This window comes from Mastigoproctus giganteus, chromosome 7, assembly GCF_048544385.1.
Source record: "Mastigoproctus giganteus isolate SK-2022 chromosome 7, ASM4854438v1, whole genome shotgun sequence".
NCBI classification, from domain to species: domain Eukaryota; kingdom Metazoa; phylum Arthropoda; class Arachnida; order Uropygi; family Thelyphonidae; genus Mastigoproctus; species Mastigoproctus giganteus.
The window spans coordinates 86,854,622-86,875,030 of NC_143581.1; the positions used below are offsets into that span (position 1 = coordinate 86,854,622).

The window sequence follows — 20,409 nt, forward strand, 5'->3', positions numbered from 1 at the left end:
ACTTTTTTATTTAATGAAGCCAAAATACTTAACGTTCAACGTAATTATACGCGACTATTAATTGCAGAAACCGTTGAAATTAAATTACCCGAGAATTCTGTTAATGTTCGGCGGCCATATTTGATCTCCGATTCGTGGACCTTTACGCGCATGCGCGAAGACAAATAATCTCTATTTAAGTAACAGGTTTAACCCGATTCGGTAATTTTCATTCCTGTGATCACGACATAAGGTCGAAAAGCGTTGTCAGCTTCAGGAAGGAAAATCGTTTTGAATATTTTCGTTTGATTCTTTTAATTGCGTTAATTTGATTTTTAATTGTTTTAAATTGATTTGTATTGTGTTAAATTGATTATTTAATTATTTATTTTTTACTCTAATGTACCGGTAAGTTTGCCGATTTTTTCGTTTTTTCCGTTTTAATTTCTGGAGGGTATCATATGGAAGGGTTCTACGCACTATATTGAGGTATACTCCTCTTATTATTTTACTAATATTATTATCAACGTAGAACATATTGAGTAGCACAGCTCTGATTCATACTATATGATATTAAGAGTAGAAGATCTGAGGGCAAAGTTGAGAAAAAGTTGCAAGTTATGAATAAATTTAAAAGTTCTGAAATTCTGCCAGACATGATAGAAAGGAACACATAATGAAAGCTTTGCCTTGTCAATCACTTTAGCCCTGGAGAGACTATGCAAGGCTCATGGGGCAGAATTTTTTTCAGTGTGGTCTGTGCTTGTTAACAGAAGAGACTGTTTTTACAGGGATGTGATACACTTAAATAGAAAGGGTGAAAGAATATTTGCTGATATTACAAAGAAGTGTTGGGTGAGTTGGAAAACTGCTAGCCTGGGAAGAATACAGAAAAATAGATTATTAACAGCTGCAAGGATAAGGGATGTGATGACAGTGATTCTTGCACTGCTTCTATTGGAGCATAGAGCAACATGAAAAGAGAGGTGTCAGAGATTACAAGGCTTGCTAGGGGTCATCATGGAACAAGTAAATACATTAATTCAGTAAACAAATTTGAAGTATTAGTCAAGTCAAAATGTGGACATAGCAGGAATATCAGAAACAGCTGATATCCCTTGGACATAAAAGATGTGAAATTTGAATATAGTGAGTACAATGTGGCAGGGCAAGAGAGGGAGAGGAGTAATGCAATTGGTTCAGAAGCACATTAAATCTAAGGCAGTGCATCCAGATGATGTGAATGTCCAATGCAGTCAGTTTGGCATGATATAAGCACAGGGAAAACTAAACTGAGAATAAGTTTGCTACAGGCCAAGTGACTGTGATGAGTATAATAAACAACTACACATACATGTAGAGTGAGTCAATGTGTTATAACCAGGGACTTAACATACAGTTATAAACTAAGTACTTTCAAGATATTGACTGAAACTGTGGGTTGTATTTATTAATGATATTGACAAAGGTATATTAAGCTTATTAGCTAAGTTTGCAGATGATGCAATGGGTAGTCAATGATAGGAATCAAGGCATACTACTGCAGTAAAAAAAATTAGGCAGATGGACTGAGAAGTGGCAACTGAGGTTTAACATTGGTAAATGCAAGGTACTGCATATGGGCAGTAGTAATCCCAGAATAACATACCGATAACATGGTATGACACTCATGATGGTGGAGAATGAATGAGATATGATGGTAATTGTACACTACAACATTAAATTCTCTGAGCAGTGCAGACAGGCTGCTAGTACCTGTGTCAATGATATACAGGAACTTTTCCAGCAGGGACAAAGTTATTATTATTTGTTATTTGTTTTTTTTTTTTTTTTTTTTTTAGGAGCATTAGCAACTAAGGCCATATTGCTCCGGGATATGCGGTGGTCATTCCCTGACCTTTCCGCATCCTCCGTATTTGGTGGTGATGGGCAGGCACAAAGAGGTGATTATCCTGTACAAGGCATGGCAATGGTTAGGCCACATGTTGATTACTGCATACATGTCTGGAGGTCTCATTTTAAGAAAGATATGGATCTCTTGGTTTGGGTACAGAAAAAAAGCAACCAGATTAGTCAAGAACACAAAAGGATACTCTCCCCACAACTGATGTCAGTCCTGCAAATTGCAATGACTGGAAAAACTAGGCACTTGCAAGGAGATCTGATTGAAGTGTTTAAGGCTTTAAATGGATTGAGTAAACTTAATGATAATGGTATTTTAATCCTTCCTTGGAAAACGCAAGAGGACATAAACTTGAATTAAAAAAATGATGGCTGCAGGGTAGATGTATGAAAATTTACATTTAGTCAGAGAGTGATTGTTGGAAAAAATTACCATCTCGTGTTGTGAAAGTGGGTGGATAGTTCAAATAAGGAAGAATTAGACATTATTAGAAGGGATAAACAGATGAGGTGGGTAGTGTTTTCTTTTCTATTTTTTTTAGCTGAGGCTGTATACACTTTCTGCCTGCATTTGTTAGTGGAAACTTGTGTACCATCTTAGTCACATGCAATAATAAAGTACTTTATCACTGAACAGAATCTTCTCTTCTTTCAGGTTCTCCATGGCCTAGGCAGTAGAACTACTTATGTATAAGTCAGAATAATTATTTTGATTCAATCTACTTTGTTAATCTACTTCCAAAATGTAAGTGGAAGATTTAACAACTATTGGTATAACAATTTATATACCATGTTCTTTAACATATCTAGGAGAAATTACTTCAGTAAATGGAGGTGAGGTACAATGGATTACAGAGCTATATTCAGATTTTTAAACACTGACAGAACACTTAAAAGAAAAACCAAACCGCTTTATTCGAACAGCAGAGAGGATGATAGATGTTCTGTATGAGTGAGGATAACATGTCTAGAGTTATCAGTTTGTTTGGCCTGCTTAAGAATGCTTTCACCAGAAGTTTGTAATTCAGAAGTTCTTTTCCTTAATGAGTTAATTTGTCTCCTTTGAAACCTTCTTTTGGATAATGATCTTGATTTGGGCAATGAGTCAGTGCCAATTACTAGTGATCATTTTACTTTTAGATTTGGTAACTCTGAAAAATGCTAATGGTTTTTCTCACCAGTTCTATCCTTTTTAAACAGATCTGTCAGAGGTTGCCATTGTTCTACTGCTACAGTTAAATATTTGCCCACAGAAACTAATGTGTACACATGTTTAAAAATCTTTTTTTAATTAATGACTTGTATTAAAATTATTTTTTTACTTAATGATTTGAACTGAAACTGTTTAAAAAAATCTATCTTTCCTTTTAGCATTTTTTTTTTTTTTTATAGATACAGCAGATTCCAGTTATTTGGGACAAATTTTAAAGAACAGATCCTAATCGAGATAATAGTCAGTTTTCTTCGCTTAATTGGAACAACATGCCGTTTAATTGGGGCAGGAGGCTGCAGCACTTGAGTTACCCTACAATTGTCTCCGACCAGATTTCTGGACGTCACAACCATAAAACAATTTGCTGTTTGTTTGTTATTTGGTTTTTAGGAGCATTAGCAACTAAAGCCATATTGCTCCAGGATATGCGGTCATTCCCTGACCTTTCCGCATCCTCCGTATTTGGTGGTGACGGGCTCGAACCCCGGTCTAAAACAATTTGCAGTTTCCAGTTTATTGGGCTTTTCTGTTAGTGCAGTCAATTATAAATGGGTAGTAAACTCCATCTTACTGCATTTGCGATAATACCGATAGCTGGAACTCTGTGGGTTTTGACATTATTATAGTGAAATGTCTTTCCCCTTCACTGAAATCTTCAATCATGTAAAAAGCATAAATAAATTTTCAGAATCTTCTCTTCATTCCTATTTTTTAAGCTTCATAAACTTGTTACTCTGTACCTCACTTGCACATATCTTGTTCGTTGTAATTTGTGCATGCTGTTATTTGTTATTATTGCTTATCTTTTTTATTGTTTTAAATTTTACAACCCAAAAAAAAAAAAATCTCAGTGAACAGAAATATCAATTAATTAGTATGTACATATTACAGTATTAATTAAGCTATGTACATAAGCATAAATTTATTTTTATTTTGCCAACTTGTGGAAAATATTCTTACAATTTTCATGTATCATTTAATTTTTAAATTGGCATAGCAAGAAAGTATAAATTTGTAAATAAATAAATTCATCCACCAAATATTCATATCTTTACTTTTATAGCCTGTGGATAATAATTCTCCTATTTTCACTTATTAGAATTGCCATTTAATAGAATTAAAATTCAATTCACAAACGTGATCACAATGACTGGTGCTTGCTACATATACTGCATAGCAAATGGTATTTTATTTTAGGACGTCCATTAACGTGATATGATATACAGTGAAACAATCGTAAAGTGGGGGTCCACTGTATTTTTAACCATTTACTTGAAACTTCGCATAATTGGGGCAGCCGCTTAATCGGGCCAAAGTGCACTAGTCTCAATGTGTCCCAAATAAACAGAATCCACTGTATTAGTAAATGTCCACCAAATATTCATCCACTCTCAGAAGGAAGCACATAGACCACTTTTCAGTACATAAACTGATCAGATGATAAGGACAGCCAATTACCACCAAGTGATTTTAGTACACTTGCAACTTCTGGTTTTAGACCTACCATAATAGTGCATTATCAACACAAATTTTCAAATTGTGCCATTTGAAAATGGCACAATTTTCAAAGCCACCAACTTGCACTTCTTACCCACTCTATGCAATTTCACTAACAATGTTTGCTGTGTTTGTTCTACATCCATATTTTCTGGCTAGTTCACTATTGAGAAACATATTTCTGAATGGTGCATGCACGATTAGCACAACACGGAGGTTTTTTTATTTCTATGATATATGACTGAATAAACATTCAGCATGTATGACAGAATCATCTTCACTTAGAAATTCTGCATGGGATGATTATAAATTATCAGGGGAACGCAGAAAACAAATTGGAAATTAGGCATTCTTAAGGAGACCTGACTGAAATGTTTAGGTCTTTAAATGGATTGAGTAAACTAAATAATGGCATCTTTACTCTTTCTCAGTCAACCTACATAAGTGGGCATAAGATTAAATTAGTATTAGTATTTGTGGTGGCAAATGATGCAAAGAAGCAAACTTGTATAGCATTGGCAAACAAAAAAAAAACCACTTCCCACATCATCTAACCATCTGTTCTAATAATCTGTCTGATTCTTCCTTATAAGTATTCATATTACCCACTTTCACAACATCAAACATAGGTGGGTAATTTTCACACTAAGCAATCGACTATCTGCTTGCTGAAAGGAAATTGTTGCGTATTTATCCTGCAATCAACCTTCCTCAATCATGCTCTCCCATGTGTGATGCCTAAACAAAAGGAAGGATTCCATCAGCATTTAGCTTACTCGATCCATTCAAAGCCTTAATCGGATCTCCTTGCTGCTGCCTAATTTTCAGATGCTGCAATTTGCAGAACTGAAGCCATACTTGAATAATTTGATTTTTACTAGTGTGAAAATCTAATTAATTCAAATTCTTAAAATACCTCATATTTTCAGTATAAGAGAAGATCTTATAAAATTAATTTTTATTACTTTGAAAATGGCTAGTGTTCAAATTATTTCAAATTCTTACAATACCTCATATTTGCAGTATAAAAGAAGAAGATTTCCAAAGGTTTCAGGAGGGAAAGGATTCTGTTGAATGAGAAACTGCAACTTTTCAAATCCCTCTGTTGGCTGAGTTTCCATATTCATTAATGCTTGATTATGAAGCGTAACAGCATCTAATTCCTCTTCTGAACGAGGAGGCATATCAGTTAATGCTTCACGGGCTGCATCAACTAAAAGAAAAACTTCAGTATGACATAATTTTCTGATATCTAAAGAGCCATTTACAAACTACATGATGTAATTTTCCCACTTTCTGAGCATTTTGAAACAATAGCTTTGATTCCCTTTGTCATTATTTATCTTCTATAAAAAAAAAAAAAACTGTTAAATAACTATGTGATTACATCCCTCTCATACATAGCACATTACAGCATCTTTATCCCCCCCCATTGCAACTGCACCTTCTTCTTCTGCTGCAGACCCTTGTAAATCACACTGGAAAGATCAGCAGGATCCAGTAGTACATCATCACGAGCATGGGCACTGTGCAACATTCCTTTATTTTCACACACAAAGCCTCTTTTTCTTTTGGATTCTCTCTTTTTATTCAGGGCTCTAGTGAACCACTGGGAGAAGGAGCCAAGATCTTGTTAATACATTCTTCTACCTTCATTTGTGAACTGTTCCAAGCTGAAAAAATTAACAGTTTTTGGAATGTGTAATATTTAAAAAATGAGTTATAGTGTCTTTTTTTTTTTTTTGAAGAGAAGGAAGAAAGAAAGATATCTAAAAATTTATGGACAATTCAATGTGATAAAAATGACTCATTCATTTTTCCATCAATGAAATTCTGATCTTCCATTACATCATAAAATTATATACCATATCACCCAGAAACAGTTAATGTTGTGATTAATTCAAAGATTTAGTGTAATTGTGCAACATTATCTTCATCCATCAGCCTATAAAAATAATATAATTTCAAGGGCCTTTTTGAGTACTACATTTCATTAACCTAAAAGAAACAAAGAATGTAACACGTAGGCAGGTGGGGAATTAAAAAAAAACTCCCCAGTTTTAACCTCTTATAGTTCAACCATTTTTCAATATATTTTTTTTTCTTTTTGTTTCTTTTCTCAGTGATTAGCAAAACTATATGGACTCTAATATAAATATCATTTTTATATTAATAACAGCTTTATTTATTTTTTTTTTGGAAATGCAACTTTGTAAGCAAGGTGACTTTTTTGGTGATTTTTATACCTCAACTTTAAAAGCAAATAACAGAGAAATAAACAAATATTACTCAATGAATTTTTTTTTTTTATATTAGTAGAGCACAGTATACAATCTTTGACAACATCTAATTTAGGGATGGGGATGCCAGATTCTAACAAGAGCTAAATGATTTTATGATAACTAAGAGGAAAGTGAAAGAAAAACTAAATGGAAAAAAGGCACCTGGTGTGATTGGGAACTATCCAATTATATTAAAGGTGGGAGCAAAAGAGATAAGCAAACTATAAGAACATCCTTGGATTCAGGATCCTTATCGATGGAGATGTGCAAAAGTACCCCCTCTTCACAAAGGAGATCAAAGGGTGACATGAGTAATTACAGATCTCACAGTTTGACTTCTGTTAGAGATATTAATGGAGTCACTGATTAAAGAAGTAATGCAAGACCACTTAGACAGGAATTCAACTATACTGCAGTCACACCATGGATATGTTAAGGAGCAATTTTTTCTGACCAATTTTATCAGATACTATGATACAGTAACAAAAGAAATGGATGCAAAAAATAATTCTGACATCATATACTTAGATTTAAGAAAAGTTTTGATACTGTTGCACACAAAAGACTGTACATATTGGAACAGTATGACATTAGTGATAAGTTACTGCTATGGATGAAGGAATGGTCAACTGGGAAAAGGACTGGTTGAGGGGAAGCAGAAAGAGAGTGGTTATCAATGGACACTGCTTTTCATAGATTAATGTTATTAGTAGAGTACCCCAGTGTTTAGTGCTGGGTCCATTGTTGTTTTCTATATTTATTAATGGCACTGATGAAGGTATATCAGGCTTAATGTCTAAGTTTTCAGAAGATAGTAAGGTTGAAAGGCATATCAGGCTTAATGTCTAAGTTTTCAGATGATAGTAAGGTTGGCAGGGTGGTTAATGACAGCAATCAGGGTAAACTAGCGCAACAAGATCGAGAAAAATTAGGCAGATGAACTCAGAAATGCTAGTTGAAGTTCACCATTGACAAATGCAATGTACTGCATATGGGTAGCAGTAATTCCAAATTAACATACCAACTGTGTAGAGGTCTGCATGGGCCTACATTTTTTTTATTTTTACCCAGCCCAGCCCAACCTGAGCCCGAATTTGTTGTTTAAGTTCACTTCCCCCAGAACCAATTTTTATCCTGTCCCCCGATTGAAACTTTTTATATATAAATAAAACCGTTAGCATTACCTTGAAGTTTCATAACAATAATAAAAAAATAAACTTTCAGATTCAAAATTCAATATTAATAATTATATAACAATAATAATTATCCAAAATAATTATCAACATTGATTATATAAAAAAGAAAATGTAATAAATTTTCAATTTACCATATTTAATATAATTCCAAAACGAATATCGATATCCACCTCTATTTAAATTAAAAAATTAGAACTGACTGTCACTTCTGTCACTGGCAATTCTCACTGTATGAATGATATGAATGATGTCTAAGCATTCCCCTTACCTATATTTCTAAATTATTGATCAACATTGGATACAGCAAAGAAGTGGTTAGAAAGTGCTACAAGTGAATGTTCTTAAAATAGAAAGTAGGTCAACCCAAAATCTTGGATGTAGTAAAACTAGGGATTAATGGTATCACACTTTTAATAAATACTGTACACATACAACTAAAATGAAACCCATTGGGGGATATAAATATAACATAAATTGCAACTTAATGCCCGCTTAAGGGTAAAGTTACTGAGCAAAAATACAGACCGGGTCATTGGTGACATTGAAGCAAAGGACAGTAGGCATGTAAATTATCAGCTTAACAGTTTTTCATTCTTCATTTTATTCTTACCACAATCAAAGATTTCAAAAGAGAGATCATAATGTACTGTTAAGTACATATATCTTTTTGTGACTGCTTAGGTGGGAAGATTTAATAAATTTAAATTAGTTTCATGCATTGAAATGTTCCTTTTATTTTATTTAGTGAACCTGCAGATTCAGTTATGCTCTTCAGTTCTCATATCAGAAGTAGGAGAACATGTTTTGGGGTGAAATTGTGCCTTCTCAATAATGAAATGTTGCATGAATAAAGGTATAAAAACTATTTATGGGAATTTTTGTAATTTTCCTAAAGCAAGACACAGTTGTCTATATTTCTGTATGCATAAAAGTTGGAAAGAGCGCATGATTTCTTGAAAAATACCGATTGGTCTTAAAATTATTAATGTTTAATTACTATTCACAAGGTTACTATTATTATTTTTTTATTTTAAAGTGTTACTTCTAGCCATGAATTTTTTCAGTCCATATTTCTCTGACAGCCACAGTTTAAAATATCAAAAATCCACATGCAGCTTTAATATGCCATTTGGCCACATTTGCTGTAGGGTTTTGTGAGAAAATTCAGTGGTTCATGCAAAAAATTTTGTAATGTCATCTTTATCTCTTTCCTGACAGTTCTTACCATTATTACAGTTCCTTATAATTTTTAAAAATATACAAAAAACAAAACAAAAAACAATAGAGATTTCATCTGATTATAGGTTAAAAATTGTTTCTAATATGTTTTTGGTGGGGTTTGAAGTAAAATATGTCATGTTGTATGAAAAAAAAGTTAACTTGCTTATTCTCTTTCTGACTACATAAATGTGCAAGAAAACATTTTTAATTTATACCTCAGTAGAGTCAAAATATACTATAAACTTAATGCACTCAGATTTAAGAATGAAATTCTCTTCAATTAAGCTACTTTAACTCTTTTTTGGAGCAAGTTCCACTAGTGGCCAACTCTGTGAAGTGAATGGATGTCAACACTCCACATGGATGTAATGTAACATTCATCTCAATGATAAAATTTGAAAACCTTCCCATTATATGGATTAAATTCAGAGGAAAAGATGTCAATGAAAGTTATCATCAATTTGACAAGCCAAACATACCGTCCACTTGAAAACGAAAGCAAATAGACAGGAAGCCAATCCCAAAGCAAGGTGATTACTTTTTGATAAACTTTCTACAGAAGAATAAAAGAAATTGCTGTGCAGGTACTTATATAACAATGTAACATTCTATTGCATTACTTCAGGCGGGATGGGAATGAGAAGGGCTGAAGGAAAAACAGGTAAAGAAAGAGAACAGAACTTTGTCATAATCTTGGGACTCTAATAGTTCAGGAAAATTTTTCCATTGAGAAATCTAAGCACGTGACCAACTATTTTCTTAGTTGAGGTCCCAGACATCTGTTCTACTTGTAATTGGCGAGGGGAGAGTTAGTATTCCTCTAGTATTGATTTTTATCTGAAAACAAGGCACAATAACTCTGCAGTTTTGAGTATATATTATGATCAGTGTAAGTGATAAGAGTTTATTTTCTTCTTGCACCACAGTGCCTTTTCTGTCTGGCAACTCGTGCTTATAATAATCAATGGGAAGCTTTGCCATAACTTCTTGAGAAAAAGGTTTCCTGATATCAAATCATGATAGCGGTCAAATATGAGAGCAGATTAATCATAATACGATAGCAGTAAAATATGAGGGCAAGCTAATCATAATATCAGTAGTCAAATATGAGACCAGTCTAATCATAATATGCTATGAGTAGATCGGTTGATAATCACAGCTGATAGCCACACTCAAACTGCACATTGTATAAATTTGATATTTTTTTTTAATTTAAGGGCTTAAAATGTACATATAATAAAGCTGTACAGATTTCTTGATTGGAAAGAAAACGAACCTGAAAATGAGAAATTAATACAGAGCATGGAATATACAGAGAGAGAGAGATTAGTTGTAAAACTTCATATGACATATAGTTTGAATGACAACAGCTATCAACTGTGATCAGGAGCAACCACTAAGAGATAAACATCATGGAGTTTAATTACCAATGTTCCATTCAGTCATACCTTAACATTACTTTGGCTGAAAGTAGGAAATGTGATGTTTCAGGAAAGTGCATAGCACATGCTTCTTGATTAGACCAGGGTTCGAGCCAGTGACCACCAAATACGGAAAGGTCAGGGAATGACCACCGCATATCCTCGGAGCAATATGGCCTTAGTTGCTAATGCTCCTAAAAACCAAATAACAACAACAATAAAGAACAACAGCTTCAGGAAAGCTTTAGTAAAGTTTCCCATGGGTGCATATAACAGACAGCTATCATGAAAACTGTAAAAACAAAGAAAGTTTAATAACAGTTACAAGATGGACATAATGAGCATTTTCCTTTGTATCTTGTTTTAAATGAGTTTGACCATATTCAGTTTTATGTACTTTGCAATAGTTGTAATTTTAGTAGTCTCCGACTTACATAAGCCCAAGTTACGTAACTTTGGACTTATGTAAATTTTTTTTGTAAAATCATAGTTACTTTCTGTATAATTTTTAAGAGTGAAGTTGAATGAAGGAACAATAAGTATAAGTTTTTATTTTCATTCCCGTACAAACTTTATTGGATAATAACCTGCAGTGTAACGAGAATCTAGGTAAATAATTAGAGTTAACATTTTATTTTCTGCTTTAAAAATTCTGAAGAAATATTTGACAACGTATTTGAGACAGGTGAACTATGTCAAAGCACTTCAGAGAAACCCCCACAACATTCAAGCCATGTGGACTGTGCCCCATCAGCTATTTATTCAGAGAATTACACTCTAGTCTTTCATCTCTACATCCTTTCATTTCTTTCTGGATTGTAAAGTCAGTTCAGTTTTGTTTGAGAGCGAAGTGGGAGCTTTTGTTTGCATTTTGTATGTAATATTTGTTACACATGTCAGGTTATTGTGGTGTTGAAATTCACGTTGCCCTACTATTTTAAACGACTTCACATCAAACTATGATCGTGTAGTGTGCGCTTCATTCGCATGTCGTAAGTGCGAGAGCATCTCTTGTAACTTAACCCTGTGAAGTTCTTTACAGAAAATTTCATTTTGACTGTTATCATGGCACCATCTAAGAGAATAAGTGACAGCGGTACTAGTTTTTTTTTTTTTGATTTGGTAGTTGTTGGCGCATCGGCTTCTGTGGCCATATTGCACCTCCCAAGGTTTTTGCAGTACTTTGATCCAAGCCCGAGGCGGGAATCGAACCCGCGACCTTTGGGTTGCCGGGCAGGTACTTTACCCACTCGGCTAGCCCGGTCGGCCCCGGTACTAGTAAATCTACAAAGAAAAGGAAAGTGATCGATTTGGATCAGAAAATTAAAATAATAAGGATGTATGGTAATGGTCAAACATTAACAAGTATCACACAGAATTTAGATATGTCAGTGTTAATCCGCGGCTCACATCTGGTGAGTATGGGTTTGGCACACCCAGGGTCCTGAGCTGAATATCATCATTGTTTTTTTTCTTGGCGATTCCTTTCTACTTCTCTCTCTCTCTCTCTCTCTCTCTCTCTCTCTCTCTCTCTCTCTCTCTCTCTCTCTCAGGGTAACTTGGGAATTTTTTTTGGCTGATGCAGCACAAGCCTTAGGCTTCCTTGCACCATATGGCTAATAATAATAATAATAATAAACAGTGAACACATAAAGGACAGAAACAGCATACATGAAGCGGTGAAGGGATCGGCACCAATGAAGTTAACTATAATAACCAGGGCTAGAACGGGACTAACAAGCAAGATGGAAAAGTTACTTAGTGTGTGGATGGAAGACCAGATTCAAAATCACATCCCATTAAGTCTCCACCTCATCAAAACAAAGGCTTGCGCCATTTCTGAGGATCTTAAGAAGTGAGATGATACTGAAACCACCTTTGTTGCAAGTCATGGCTTGTTTGATAGGTTTTGTAAGAGAAGCAGATATTATAACGTTGCCATGAGTGGTGAAGCAGCAAGTGCAGATGGTGAGGTTGCCAAAATATTCAAGGACAAATTGGATGAGATTATAAGAAGTGGTGGTTATTTGCCACAACAAATATTTAATGTGGATGAGACTGGCCTTTCTTGGAAAAAAATGCCTAGTAGGACTTATATTTCTATTGAAGAAAAGTCAATGTTTAACAGAATAGATGTGCGGAAATTTGCCTTTAGCCAGCAGGTGGTTAATTGCTGGAACAAACTTCCATCTGTCGTTGTGGAAGGATAGGTTAAATAAATTTAAGGAGGAACTGGACAAACATTTAGAGGGAATTGTTTTGTAAATTTTTTTTTTTTTTGGCTGATGCTGCATAAGCTCATACACTTGCTTTCTTGCATCACATGCCACTACTACTACTACTACATGCTGTTGTGCCGGCTGAAAAACTGAGAATAACTCATGGCGATAACTCAAAATAATTATAATCTCCTCACCTCCATCAAATAATTAAAGAAGATACTGAATTAAAAGTTTTCAGTATCAATTCAAAATTATAACAAACGATAATGACAAATATAAGATCCATTACAAAACTGCATTATACTAATAACCGACATTAATAGCAACAAAAATACATATATTAAAAACAAAATAAGGACAATATAGTACAACATCTATACTATATTATACTTAGTAGTATCTTTGTTTATGGTCTTATAAATTTATATAAATGAAGAGATAAATATTTTAATAATATGGCACTGATATCATGAACAACTTATTTCAATTTAGTAAACTGCTTTTTTGCTAAATAAGATTAAATATTCAAAAATCAAATTTACAATTCTTTAGTTGATATTCTATAGCAGCCTTTAGATTGAATGCCTCAATAAGTGCAGTTTCATGCAGAGTTATAGTATTTCCAACACTCCTCACTTCGATTCCTTCTGTTGTCATTCCAACACTTAATTCTATTTAAAAAATAAATAAAAATCATTTGAAGTTTTTTCTGTGTGTGAATACAAATTATCTTTATGACTACATTGCAAAAAAAAAAAAAAAAAAAAAGAGTAAATAACACATAGAAAATTTGACTTTTTCCACTTTAAAGAAACTCAAAAGTTTTACTGATATTCTACAAATTTTTGCTGTTTATGTGCCAAGATGTATATAACTGATTTCCAACAAGCTTCATATCAACATTCCTGAATCAGTAATGTTAATTGTTGTAATTTTTGTTTTAGACACTGATGTTTATGACTAGGTTCAGTATATTCTGTTTCTGATTTAATGGCAGAGATTAAACTGGCCTGGGAAGTGGCAATCAGGTGAAGTATGCATTAGTAGGCATACACCAATGAGGTGATGCTCCATCCTCTTATAAAAAGTCACTGTTGCTTTTCACTGCTGTAATTTTTATGAAATTCCTCCAGTGGAAACTCTAAATCACAGTATACAGCACAAAGAAGAATGAGCCAAGTATTTTGAATGTCATAAGTGAACATAACCCTTGGAATATGGCAAGTTTGGCTAAAAGAGAACTTTCTTATGTCCAGTTTACAGCATTTCATTCTTAATTTTAGTGCATGTCCTCTAGGTCTTTGATGCCTGCAAAGAAAAATAACCTGATTACCATAATTTACTGAAGTCTTCAAAGCCTTAAACACTTCAATCAGGTCTTCATGCAGAAGTCTCACCTTGAGACTTTGAAAACCACAGAACTGGTCTCTCAAATAGGAATGCTTCTTTATGTCAATAATTAACCTTGTTGCATTTTACTGCACCTTTTTCCAACAGTATTAGCACTGATGGTACTTAGTACCATGCATGGGTTGAAGACTGAGACAACAGAGGAGAGTAACAGTAATATCCATATAGTACAAGGAAACTAAAGGCTTTTGCTGCACTAGCCAAAAAAAAAAAAAAAAAAAAGTAGTTAAGAAAATACAAATTAACTGCTTCCCTCCTCATATAGGTAACTATCCAGTTGACCTTCGAATTTATTCAAATTGTCAGCCTCCACTACCGAGGCAACCTGTTTCAACAATCAATGACTCACTGGCTAAAAAAAAAACTTCCTTCAATCTAGTTGAACCCTCTTCCCTGTAATTGGAATTTATGGCCCCTAGTTCTGGAATTCTTCATAACAGTGAAAATTCTGCTTTTCATTCATTTTACTAACTCCTCTCAGATACTTAATGACAACAGATCAAATTTCTATAGATTGTAATTTTCAGGAAATACATGTGAAGGAAGGTTGCTCCAGAAAAGAAGAAAACAGAAGTAGAATGGATAAATGAGGAACGGAGAGAAAGTTGGTTCAGCGAGTGAATGCTGAGTGGTTGGTGGCACTTGTTCAAAGCAGCAATCATTAGATGCGAAAAGAGTGAAAAAGATATTTGGTTTCAGTGATGTGAATAAAATGGATTGTGTGTGTGTGTGTGCACTCACAGTGCGACTTAGAGGATGTGAATTACACATAATTCTGCATGCAATTTTTGGAAAAGTGGACACATTTTTGATATAGTTATATTTAATTTCGTTATAAAGGTCTTTGACTGTAGTTGGTTTTGGCAGTCTTTGCAAGTTAGACAAGCTATTCACAAGTTATTAATATACAGCCAACTGTAAAAGAAAAGGAAGTCAAGTTAAACAAGTTCGTTTTGCACCAACCTAGAAATGGGAGAATTCATTCCTTTTCCTTGAAACTAAATTCCTATATACTGTGTTTCAGTTCATTTATCTGATTGAAGAGCATTGATCCTCTAGCCAACCAACCTCAACCACTGAGAAATGGAGCCATCTAGATCAGTCTTTCTGTAACTCAAAAATTAAATCATAACTCTATACAACTGTATTATTTGAACACTCTACAGAAACAAACCCAAAGAAAGACAGCATCTGGGGCAACTTTAGGGAACAGAAATTTTCCAACAATCAGTGTGATGTTTCAGAAGATTGCAACAAATAATTTTTTTTTTAAGTAGAATCTAAACTATGGAGCGCAGCTGAACTATGCACATTTCACTTCTTACAGACTATGTTTGAAAAATAAAAATCTCTTGGATAAATATGAAATTTCTGAATGCTCTTTGTAATTACACAGCTTAGCCTTAAGATTCAGAATTCCTAGCACCATTTTGTATAAAGGAAAGCTTTGTGCTAGGACACTGACAAAAAAGGAAAGAAACAAAAAGCCTAGTGTTACATATGCCAATTAAAAACTCATTATAATTATATAATAGTTTGAGAAAACATTGTTACTCTACATTACACTTTATTGTTTGGGTACACTTACTGTCCATCTAGTGACAGAGCTTTGATTTACAATCACTTAAGAAATGACTGTTTCCCTTGAATAAGTCAATTTAAAGTTAACATTGTTTTTAATCAAATAAAGTTAACATTGTTTTTAATCAAATAACATCACCAAGAAGGTGAATCCATTATTAACTGTTAATAGAAGTTTCATAGCTATTTGGCTCCATTATCAGGGATAGCAACCTTGAGCAGTGAACAAACATATCAAATCTAACTGAGCAGCTAACCCCAGGGGCTCACATCTGGTGAGTACTGGCTTGGCACACCAAGGGTCCTGAGCTGGATATCATCATTCTTCTCTTTCTTGGTGATTCCCTTTTACTTCTGACTCTCACTCTCTCTTTTGCCTAGTACAGCATAAGCCTCAGGCTTCCTTGTACTATATGGCTAATAATAATAATAATATGGAAGAAAAGCTTTTGATTGGAATCTTACCTTCTTTATGTATATAATACAATCCCAATTACTGGGCTGGATTGGACCAATGCAACAAATTATAAAGAAGCAGGATCTCTTTCGATACAAGTGTTGAAATAGTTTGAAAAAATAATGCCACTCTGCATTATTTTCTTCCAACTCACTAGAATTAGTGTCCCTCTGGTGCTAGCAAGTTTAGATTTGATACATTTATTCACTGCTTAACACAAGGTTCCAAATTGAGGCTATCTGATGACTGAGCCAAAAAGCTACAAAACTGGTAACAATAGTGCCTGCCTTTGAGTTTTTAATGAATAAGGGATTCATCATCTTGATAACTCCAGGGACTCACATCTGGTGAGTATTAGAGCTGGATATCATCATTCTACTCTTTCTTGGTAATTCCCTTCTACTTCTGCCAATTGTTCTCTCTCTCTCTCTCTCTCTCTCTCTCTCTCTCTCTCTCTCTCTCTCTTTCGGGGTAACTCAGAAATTTTTTGGTTTTGGCTGGTGCAGCAAAAGCCTTAGGCTTCCTTGCACCATATGGCTAATAATAATAATGTTATTCAATTAAAAAATGATAATTAGTAACTTCAGGTTGACTTGTAGATAGATGTGGTCATTTCTTGTGTCAGCCCAAGCTTCTCCCAGTATCACTGGAGGAACAATAATATCTCAGATAGTAAAGAGAGAAAAATATAATGCAGAGTACAGTTATTTTCACAAACCATTTCAATAACTGTTTTACAGCATAGAAATCATCTTTCTAGAAATTGCAGGGGAAAACTATATTATTATTAGTTAATATACTATGAGGACTCTTCAGTACAGAATTATCATAATTTTTTTCCACAACATATCTTTATTAATTATCCATATTTTGATAGTCCATTTCAAAGTAGTCCCCAGTGATGAAATGCACTTACTCCAACATTTCTGCCATTCTTCAAAAATATCATGGAAGCCATTTTTTGACATGCATTTGAGAATCGCCTCTGATGTCTTTACAATTTCTTCTGACAATTGGAAACGTTTTCCTTGCAACTCCTTCTTAAATTTGGACATAAAAAAAAAAAAATCGCAGGGTGCAAGGTCAGGGCTGTAGGGTGGATGAGGAACACATTTGACATTAATGCCAGCTAAGTACTTGACAGTATGAGCAATGTGAGGAGTTGCCCTCTCACGATGTAGCATCCACACACCTGCGTACGGTTGTGGTCGTTCGTGACAAATGTAATCTCACAAAGCATGCAATACAGTTCTGTAGTAAGGTCTGTAGTAAAGTTCTGTAGTAAGAGTCATATGACATGGCACAACATGCTGGTAAATGACTCCTTGAATGTCAAAAAAAAGAGATGACCAAAACTTTTCCTACAGAAGCCACAACATTTGTTTTTTTTCGGTGTTGGAAATAATGAAGACTTCCAAACAAGCTTTGTTGCCTACTCTGGATTTAAATGATGAAGAATGTTTAACCAGCTGTTATGATCTTGAACAGAACCTCACCATCTTTAGTAACTGTCTGTTGAAGCTCCTGACAAACCTCCACCATGTAAACTTGCTGTTGCTCAGGTGTGAGTGGTCTGGAAACCCAGCATGCACAAACATGTGTTGTATGCAAATAATCATGGAAAATACCATGTGTGCTCCCTACTAATCTTCTCAATATCTCTGCCAGTTGCCTTACCATCATAAGATGACCTTCTCTCATGATTACAGAAGCAGTGTTTATGGTTTCTGTGGTGACAGCAGTCGTTGGAACTCCAGGACTGCCAATTTTTGTGATTGAATCACATCCATCTTTAAACATTCTAAGCCACCTGTGAGCTATGCTATATGGAAGCATAGGTTCACTATAAGCCTCTTTAAACATTTTATATGCTTCAGCTGATTTTTCTTGAGATGGAAACAAAATTTGAGAGCAGCAAACTGTCTCTCATGTGTCACGTCCATTGTTACATAGGGAGAACTGAACAGTCATAAACTTGACCAACCACCAAGATCACACTGTGTGCAGTTGCTATGTGATGCAGCTTGGTTTGGTGTTAAATTCTGCAGCTTAGCTAGAAATAGCAAGCAGTATGGTTGTTCATGAAAAAATGTGATCATTCTTTATTGAACAGCCCTTGTCTTTTTATTCCAGATTACAAAATATATTTATTAAAATAACAGACATACCTGGATGTTCTCGTATTCCTCTTTCAATAATTTCTGCAATATGTTTAAGTGCTAGTGCATACTGCTTCATACGGTAATGGCAAAGAGCAATATTATAGGAAAGGTCTGAAATTTTGCAAAACAAAGAAATGAAACATGAATTAAAATTTTTTTTAACAAAAAAAAAACAAACTTCAGCTTCTGGGGTGGGGGTGAAGGTTCAGAGAAATAGCAGTAGACATCTCTTAAATTAAATATATGATTTAATGCATTTCTAATTTTGATTGGTAACTGAAACAAAACTAAAGTAATTTTAACTTCCCAGCTGAGAGGATAAGTTTTGTTAAACAACACTGTTCTATATGAATGCTTTAGAACAATGGTGCTCAACCTTATCTCTATTACATTTCATTTACTTATTGAAAAAAAAAAAAAAAAAAAAAACAGAAGATTTGTAATAATCAGGTCCTTACCTAAATTACAGTCTTTCAATATGACACTGCCTGAATAATGCAAAAAATATTGATCTAATGAAATCAAGGTTACAGCAATGTGGTAATCCACTCTGAACATCTACTTCAGAGTGTATATCCTATCCTAAGATGTAAAGAAATCAATTCAGATGCAGATACTTAGAACAATATTATAGGAGAGCAATATTTTATATACATCAAAATTAAAAAATCTGAAAAATAAAGTACTCAAGGAATGGGAAGAGAGAAATGAAACAGAACTGAAACCTATGGCTTTCTAAAGACCTAAGTAATCTGAGAGCAGTTCACTAGCAAACATGATTCACCAATTCCTTAATTCAAGAAAATTCCAGACAATGATTCATGTCCAGGAGATACACTTATTGGTTGCCCTTGGAGAGGAGGGGGGGGGAAACTACCCATAAAGCATTACAGACTATAAGATATTATTAACAGGACTAATAAATTAACAATCTTGGTCTGCTTAAAGCAGATTGATCCTAGCTTAAGAACACCATAAATCATGATCTAACCCTGGAGATGAACAATCTGAAATGCACTCAAAAACCAAATGCTCTCCAATAAGATATTGCTGGTTAAGCAGATTAAATTGTGGAGAAAATAAAATAAATAAATGAAAGAAAAAGAAGGGAAAAAAATGAGAAAGTGAGCAATGTCTAATCTGAGTGGAAGGCTGCTCTACCTTAGTATTTTGATGACCAATTGAAGAAAATCAATTTCTTCAAAAGGAAAGTAACCACAAATGAAAAAAAAAAGTTTCTTATAGAGAGAAATGAGATGCATTACAAAAGTTACATGTTCAAAATGCCCACCACAAGTGAACAGCAACACTTCTCAACAGCCTGATATATGGTGATGAACAAGACAGCTATAATTTTGCCTAGGTGCCTCCGTAGCCAGGTGGGAAGGAGCAGCAGCAGCAGTGCGTAGCACACGCTTCTTGATTAGACCGGGGTTCGAGCCCGTCACCACCAAATACGGAGAATGCGGAAAGGTCAGGGAATGACCACCGCATATTCCGGAGCAATATGGCCTTAGTTGCTAATGCTCCTAAAAACCAAATAACAATAACAATAATTTTGCCTGCTTCTTGTTGCATCATCAATCATAAATCCTGCAATTTTCAAGGATTTTTGGTGTACTCTTTCAGGTATCCCCATCTGAAAAAGGCTAGAGGAGCAAGCTCTGAAACCTTGGGGAGTGTTCAAAAGCATTTCCATTGGGCTATATTCACTCTTTCAAAAAATTCGCTATTCAGATAGGTACAAAGTCTGAGGGTGAGGAATAAAAATCTAACAGATGACCAGGGTCTGCAGCCTCACCAAACCACAGCCATGACTTTGAATTAGCATCAGTGGAAATTATGATATTTGTGGTTACAAGAAGA

The 20,409-nt window shown here is 34.4% G+C and overlaps 1 protein-coding gene across 2 annotated transcripts in view; it reads right to left on the reverse strand.

Annotated features, from left to right (window-relative positions):
* Ttc30 (tetratricopeptide repeat domain 30) overlaps nucleotides 1-20,409 on the reverse strand; it is a 232,476-nt gene that overhangs the window by 125,370 nt on the left and 86,697 nt on the right. For both annotated transcript variants that reach the window (XM_090376994.1, XM_090376993.1), the window contains exons 7-9: nucleotides 18,550-18,654; nucleotides 13,476-13,604; nucleotides 5,602-5,804 (exon numbers count right to left, since the gene is read on the reverse strand). In XM_090376994.1, coding sequence (XP_090233120.1) covers nucleotides 5,602-5,804; nucleotides 13,476-13,604; nucleotides 18,550-18,654 — 437 coding nt within the window. The remainder of the gene's footprint in view (nucleotides 1-5,601; nucleotides 5,805-13,475; nucleotides 13,605-18,549; nucleotides 18,655-20,409) is intronic.